Source organism: Kogia breviceps, chromosome 14, assembly GCF_026419965.1.
Source record: "Kogia breviceps isolate mKogBre1 chromosome 14, mKogBre1 haplotype 1, whole genome shotgun sequence".
NCBI lineage: Eukaryota > Metazoa > Chordata > Mammalia > Artiodactyla > Physeteridae > Kogia > Kogia breviceps.
Genome location: NC_081323.1, coordinates 74,441,672 through 74,449,492, shown reverse-complemented (window position 1 = coordinate 74,449,492; position 7,821 = coordinate 74,441,672). Strand labels below are relative to the sequence as shown.

The window sequence follows — 7,821 nt, the reverse complement described above, 5'->3', positions numbered from 1 at the left end:
TATGTGGTCAGAACACAAGATATACTTTCTTGGAAATTTTCAAGTATACAATACAGTAGGTTAATTATACAGCCTACTTCTTGGCTTTTCCCATGAGCTCTTGGCCTCTGAAGCCACCATCCACTTTCTGCCCTTCTCTGGCTCCAAATGGAAACCCCTGAATTCCTCCATTGTCCCAAAGCTCCATTAACCCAAGGCTAGGTGATGAATATTCTCCTCCCCTCAACTGCCAGTAAATACCTCAAATTTGCTTTTCTTACACCCACATTTCCACCCCCAGACCAGTCACGAGATGGCTGGGTAGGGCTTTACATTTTTGAGACAGAGATGCTGTGTGGGGACTCTCTCCCTTAGTGATGCAAGTTGAGTAGGCATCCATTGCCCTGCATGAAGGGTATAATGGGAGCTTCGAGGTTGCCCCTTCTAATATTCCTTGTCTTGGCATACTTAGCTGTCACTGGCAAGGAGTTGTGAAATTTTGCGTGGGGTTCAAGGAGCACCTTGGGGAAAAAGTAATCAAGAATACAATTTCTTCTCTTCTGAAGTTCAATGTTATAGGAAGCTTTTGGAGGGACTAAGTCTAGACTGAAGACTGTGGACAGGAAAGGACACTAAGTGCCCTGGAGCAGGAACTCTCCATGATTAAAGGGAGGTGGCCCAGGCTAAACAGAAGGATCTAAGGGGTTCCAGGGGTCGGTTGGGTTCTGAAACTCGTGTGTGTGTGTATGTATGTGTGTGTGTGTGTGTGTGTGTGTGTGTGTGTGTGTGTGTGTGTGTGTGTAAACCTTTCTTGTCAAGCCCCTTTGTTCTGGCAGGATGATGGCTTTATCACCCTGGAGGATGCATGAGTTCAGCAGTGACACAGAGAGGCAGACAGAAGCAACAGCGCAGAAAACCAAGGCCCCCTAGTGGTAAGTCCTGGCATTCTCTGACACTTTGGGAGTTACAAAGAGGGGATATTTGTACATTCATAGGTTTCCCCTCCGGTCCCTTAACAATCCATTAAAATGTTCTGTTAAATAAAGTGATTATTGCCCCCAGGTATCCGCCCTTATGATTGCAGACAAGTGGCAGACATTTTGAAGTGACAGGGTTTTGATCAAATTCTTGGGTAAGAGTCCTTCCGCCTCCAATCTAGTCTGGGTGGATTTTGTTTTTTCTCTTATTTTTTCCCCCTTTCTCTCTTTTAACTCCCCCCCACCACCAATTTCATAGATAATTATGTAACCTATTCAATGCCTGTCTTTAGAAAGTAAGCTTCAGGGGATAGGGATTGTTTATCTTGTTTATTGCGGTATCCTCGGCCCCTAAAATAGTATTGGGCATTCATTCATTCATTTGACAAATTCTTGAGTGTTATGTGCCAGGCCCTGGACTAGGAGTGAGGTGGGGATGGGGAGGGGAGTAGTAGTTTGCCAAACACTGACTCTTCTCTTGTGGAACTTACGTTCTAATGGGGAGAGATGGAGGACAAACAAATACTTGGTATTGCGAGGGGTCATGAGTGAGGCAGGGTGAGGGTCATTTGCTCCAAGGAGTCATCTCTGACCATTGAGATTTTTTTTTTTTTCACACACACGCACTGTATTTTATTTTTACAAGAGATAAATAAACTGACACCAAGCATTGTAAATGGATGACCACAACAAAAGCAACAATGATTACAATCACCAAACACGAAACACACTCACACTATGTCATGATATTGACATTCAGTCCAGTAATCCTCCACTGTAACAGCTCCCTTGTGGGATTTTTTTTTTTTTTATTCAAACAGAAAGTCACAAAAATTATAATTATCCTCATCAGTTCACTCAGTCCCATGTAATTAATTTTTTTAGTCTTGATCTTTTGTTAGCACTTTTATGAATTCATCAGTTTTCCATTAGAGTTCTGAAAATGCTTATTCATTCAGTTCAGCAGTACAGTCAGTTACCAGAAACCTGTACTTGTCAGAGTCTTTTCCATGAATTCCTTGAAGATGAAACCCTTTTATAGGAACATTTTTGCAAAAGCATCAGAGTACACCCAGAACTGTCTGCAAATGACAAAAGACTTAAAAATGACCACGGTTAAAGATCTGATGAAAGTTCATAATAATGCAACTGACAAGGAAATTTAGTTATTTCTGAGATATACATTTTAAAGTAATAACTAGAATTATGACTTATAACGTTATACCAGAACATATAAGATTTTTAGAAATTTCATGTAATGTCTGAAACATTTATATTAATATATTTCCATACAAATAACCCAAAGAAAGTTTAGTATTCGTTGTTTTGGTTTGTTTGTTTGTTTGTTTATACTGCAGGTTCTTATTAGTCATCAGTTTTATACACATCAGTGTATACATGTCAATCCCAATCGCCCAGTTCAGCACACCGCCATCCCCACCCCACCGCAACCACTGAGACTTGAGCAGGGACCTGAAGGAGGGGAGGGAGGGGACTCCAGGGAGATTCGGGGAGAGTCCAAGGCAAGGGTACAGTCCCTGAGGGGAGAGTGTGCTTGGCTGTCCTAGAGGCCACCATGGCCTGAAGACAGCACAGGGGTGGAATGGGGATGGGGCTGGGACCTTGGAGACCACTGTAAGGACTACAGCTTTGATCTGGGGTGAAATAGGGAGCTTTCGTAATGTTTCCAACAGAGTGACAGGTGTTGTCTATGGGAAGACTCACTTTGGTTGCTGTACTGAAAAAAGCCTGAAGAGGCTCAGGAAAGGAAGCTGGGAGACCAGTGAGGGGCAACAGGTAGAGGAGGGCTGCTGGCTTCCGGTGGGAGCAACGCCGGTGGTGAGCGAGCTCAGATTCTGGGTGGACCCGTGTCTGAAGGCAGAGCCAACAGAATTGTTCTGTTGACACAAGGAGGTAATTAATAAATATTTGCCGAATGAATGCTGAATCATGAAACTCCCCACAGCCGGCCCCGACTGCCCTGCTTTAGAACGGCCATTTGGCCTGCTGCCCCTGAGTCCGCAGCCACTGCCAATCAGCTGCTTCACACCCTCTGTGCCCGATGCCCAGACAACTCCGCCGAGTGCTCTGGTCTCCGGCTTCAGGGAGTTCCTGCCGCCTCCAAACTCGAACAGCTTTTCAGTTACGTAATTTCCCAGCACCCAGCCCTCCATGTGGGTAATGTCTGCTCCATCATTAGATCGCTGGCTGTCTGAGGACAGGGGCCCCATCTGTCCTGTTTACTGGCGCATCCCCAGGCCCCGCTAGGAAGCCAGGTGCACAGAACGCACTCCGTAAACATTTGCTGAGCAGCGGCTGGATGAATCACCCACTCTGTTGCCCTGGGCGTTCCGCCTCTATTTCCTGCCCAGTCTGAAGGGCTCCACGCCGAAGCCGGACTCCAGTCCAGGGACAAGTCCCTGCCTCTTCCCCCAGAACGTGGGTCCTGTTCCCTCCACACTCAGGCCCTGGCCTGGGCCTACTCTAGGTCGCATGAGAGGTCACAGGAGCCCTGCAGTAGCTGCACTTGGACTCTGCAGACCCCACCTTAAACCAGCTGTCAAGTTTTCAGTTTCCAGAGTAATTCTATGTGCCGCCCTCTCGACCCCATACCTGAGACAAGACAGCCACCCAGTGGTAATTTTTCTAAACTTTTGTTTATTTTATAGCAATTGTCATGATTAGAGAAGAAAACAACACATTTAAAAACCTTCTCAGGGCCAAAGGATGCCAGAGTATTTACAAACACATGGTGGGGGACGGTGGCAACATAAGGGTCTGGGGCTCTGGGGCTGGTATTCCACCCAGGCCCTGAGCCAGGCTTGGATGCCGACGCCAGCCACCATGACTGTCCTGCCGGCCACAGAGTGGGCTCGGGGTGCACTGGCGGCCTTAGGGCTCTGCTCAGCTGGCCTGGTGGGAGACCTTCTAGCTAACCTGCGGCCCTGCCTCCCCCCCAGGGGCTCCCCACACCCCACAGGCCAGCTCAGAGGGGCCTCTGGGAAGCACCGAAGGACAGGGGGCAATGTGGGGGGCACAGGGCTGGGACAGAGGGCAGGGATGACCCGGCCTGCCCGCGGGAGGACAGAGATGCCGGCGCACACGCACACACACATACACCTTCACAGAAGAATTGCGAGGGTTTTTTTTTTTTTTTTTTTTTTTGTCTTCTAAGTCTTCATGTTTACGATGTTATTAATTTTTTGCTGTATTTTTTCTTCGACAGTGACATAAACTGAGGTAAACATCTGTGACCAACACCTCTCCTAAGGGGCACAGGGTCCCAGCCCAACCAGCAGAGGTGGTGGCGGCAGCAGCAGCAAGGCCCCAATGGGGAGGGCGCAGACCCGGTTCCAGTCCTGCTTCCTTGTAGGCCGCTGCTGTCCCCTCTCTGTGCCTCCGGAAACAGGGGCTGGGCTACAGAACTACGATCCCTTCCCCACTCTAACATCCTAGATACTACGACGAGGGAGAGACTCTCAGACAGGATCTTAACAGAGAAAGTGGGGGTGGGGAGAGAAAGAGAGAGAGAGAGAGAGGGCACACGCAAGGGGCGTCTACTTGGAATCGCGCTTCCTTGTTATTGCAGGAGAGACAGGATGTCAAGAGGCCTAAGGCAAAAGGAGAAGTTGCGGCTGGGAGAGGTGCCCAGATGGGCTCCAGGTGGGCCGGGGGCAGTGATGGGGGGGCCTTCTCTGAGACTTGGCCCTTGGTGGGAGGAGGGGTTTGCTACTTACCTGGCATGTGGAGGGCCCCAATGCCCGCTGGGGAGGTGGGTCTCAAGAGGGGTGGGCACACCAAGGAGGGGTGGGGGCCAGGCCCTGGGGCAACCGCACACTGTTTGTAAACTGGACCCGGGCAGGGCAGGGGGACCTATAGCCCTTTTGCGCGGTGGGAATGAGGGTGAATGGAGAGGTGGGGACTTCAGGCCAGAGGGGCTCCTCTGGTCAGCCGTCAGGGAGCCCCCTCAAATGGCCGAGAACCCCAGGAGGAACCCTGGAAGGTGTGGCCCGGAACAGTGGATGGGTCACTGCCAGGCAGGGGAGCAGCCTCACCCATGTTGAGGTTATTGCGGGTCCAGGCCTCCGGCGGGGGCGGGGGTCGTGGAGTCGTGCTGGGTGACGCTGGGTCCCTCTGCTCTGTTTTGCTGCCTAGGGTCCTGAACCAACCTGCAGGTGCCTCCTTGCCGGGTTCCCTGAGGGGTGTGCTGAACCACAGGCCTGGATGCCCTCTGGCAGCTGCCCGCTGAGAATGCTGGGGTGGAGTTACTGAGGCGTCTGGATGCAGCCGCTGAACACATGAGGCTACACGCACACGTGCACTCCGCATGCACTCACACTGCACACGTACCTATTCACACACTCACCCCCTCCCACTTCCAGGGCCTCCCATTCTCACACCCACACCCCAGTACCAGAAACTTGGGAGACATGGGGATAGGGTCAGCCCCAGGCTGACATGTTAGATCCCAGCAGAAACCCAGGAGAAATTCCTGGCACAGATCACCTGGCCGCCTGCCAAAAGCCCAGGCCCCTGAGTCTGGGCTGGGGCAGCGAGGACTGAGAAGGATCTGAGAGGTTTCCCAGGCCTGGGGAAGGTGTGGTGGGCAGGCGGGCCCGGCCCTGAGCTCTGCACTCACTCCCTTGGCCTAGGGATGTAGGGGCCCCGGAGCCCTTCAGTTGTCCTGAAATCCCTATGGGGTAGGGGAGGGCAGCCAGAGCTCCACCTCTCTGGCTGTGTGGTCTCGGCTGGCTGCCCTCCTTTTGGGCTCAGTGTCCTCATCTGGGGACCGGGTGGTGGGGAGTTCGGCCCTGTGTCTGCACATACACACTTCTGCAGCCTCCAGACATTTGCTACATTTTGCAGGGGGCCTGGTCCCTCCCCTCCAACCTCCCAGGAAAGGGGCAGGTGGCCGCTGAGCAACGCCCCCGCTCTCAGCTTATTGCCCTCCTCCCAGCCAGTGCCCAGCGGCCCTAAAGCCCTCCTCTGCCCCAGCACTTAAGCCCCTTTTCGTGCCCAGGGTGGGGGTGGGGGGCGGGGAGGCCGGGAGGGCAGGACCAGGGGTGGGCCTGCAGGATGATCTGCCAGGGGGTGCAAAGGGCCGGGAGCAACTAGTCAGGGTTCCAGGGTTCAGGGAGGTGTGGGGAGTCTGCCGGCAAGCTCCCTTGCTCCTGGTGTCAGGGGGCCTCTGAATCCTCGGGCCTGGGGGGCTTGGCTCCTTTTGGTGGCGATCTCACCAGCCGCGGGCCGGGCGTCTACCACTACTCCCTCCTGCCGCCGCGGGGGGCTGGCCGGTTCGGCCCAGGGCGGCTCCCTGCGCCCAGGCCTGGCTGCTGCACGGCGCCCGGGGCCCGAGGGCGGCGGGGGCGGCTCAGACGCAGATCTCGATGGCCGTGGCCAGCACCACCTGCCCTTTGCTCTTGTCCGGGCGGCCGTCGGTCCTGCCGGGGGGCCCCGGGGGAGCCAGGCCGGGCTCGGGCACGGGGACCGGCACAGGGACGGGCGCAGGCGCGGGCCCGGACCCGGGGCCGACGGCGGGGGCCGCGGGCCGGGAGCCGCTGCCGCTCTCGGTCAGCACCGTCCGCTTGAGCGGCCCGGGCGCCTCGAGGCGCAGCGGCCCGGCGGCCGGCGGGCGGTCCCCGGCGGGCTTGCGCGCGCGGTGCGAGGGCCGGCGCCGCAGCTCGGACGTGAGCTCGTGCTTGAGGAAGCGGAAGACCTCCTTGGCCGGCCCGCGGCGCTCGGGCTCCAGGGCCAGGAGCCGCTGGAACATGCGCAGCGCCGGCTCGGTGAAGCGGCGCCACTGCGACGGCAGCCCCGGCAGGCGGCCCCGCTGCCAGCGCACGAACTCCTCGAAGAAGGCGTCGGCGCCCGAGGCCGCCTCCCACGGGAAGTTGCCGGTGAGCACGCAGAAGATGAGCACACCGAAGGCCCACACGTCCACGCCCGTGTCCACCGCGAAGCCGTCGGCGCGGCCCGCCTGGCACACCTCGGGCGCCGTGTACGGGATGGTGCCGCTGACCCGCTTCACGCGGCAGCCCACGCGGCGCGTCATGCCGAAGTCGGCCAGCTTCACGCGGCGGCACTCGCGGTCGAACAGAAGCACGTTCTCGGGCTTGATGTCGCGATGCACCAGCTGCCGGCCGTGCATGAAGTCCAGCGCCAGGCCCAGCTGCTGCACGCAGCGCTTCACCGTGTCCTCCGGGAGCCCCACCTGCGGCCGGCCACATGGGAGAGCCGATCAGGGCCGCCGGCCGGCCCCAACCCGGTCCTCTCCTTCCCGTCCCCGCCACCGCTCGCCTGAACTCCCTCCGAGTCCCTTTCCTGGGTAGATCCGGTGCCAGCCAGCCTCCCTCATCCCACCTGGGCATCGCTGGCTCCCTCCCTGGCCCCGTGGTTTCCCACCTTCCTCACTTTCCCAACATTTCCCACAACAACTGTCCAGAGCGCCTACCCTGGGCCAGGTGCTTTGCTAAGCGCCCTATCCCGCACGACTCTTAACTCCTCAGCACACGTTACATGCCCGTTTCCCTTACACCGAGGCCTTGTCACTTACCCGGTGAGCGACAGAGCAGTTTCACCCTGGCCGACTGCAAAAACCAGGTGCCTAGAATCCCCCCGGGCACTCTCCCCACTCCAGGGCACCTCCTCTGGTGGCCCTGCCACCTCCCCTCTTGGGTCCCCACCTGTTCCTATGCAGCTGCGGAGGAGGGGGCTGCTGGACTTCACCCCATCACCCTGGCTGCTCCTCATCTCAGTGCATCATCTGGCTGACTGTGGAGTGTGTGTTTCCTCCTCTAGGACCAGAGCAGGACCTCGTCTTGTTTGCTGTGTATCCCCAGCCCTCCAAACAGTGACTGACATACAG

The 7,821-nt window shown here is 56.2% G+C and overlaps 1 protein-coding gene across 3 annotated transcripts in view; it reads right to left on the bottom strand.

The window, feature by feature from the left end:
- Positions 1-4,001: 4,001 nt before the first annotated feature.
- SBK1 (SH3 domain binding kinase 1) overlaps positions 4,002-7,821 on the bottom strand; it is a 51,336-nt gene continuing 47,516 nt past the window's right edge. For all 3 annotated transcript variants that reach the window (XM_059038209.2, XM_067012574.1, XM_059038214.2), the window contains one exon: positions 4,002-7,167. In XM_059038209.2, the coding sequence (XP_058894192.1) occupies positions 6,328-7,167 (840 nt within the window). In that variant the 3' untranslated portion in view covers positions 4,002-6,327. The remainder of the gene's footprint in view (positions 7,168-7,821) is intronic.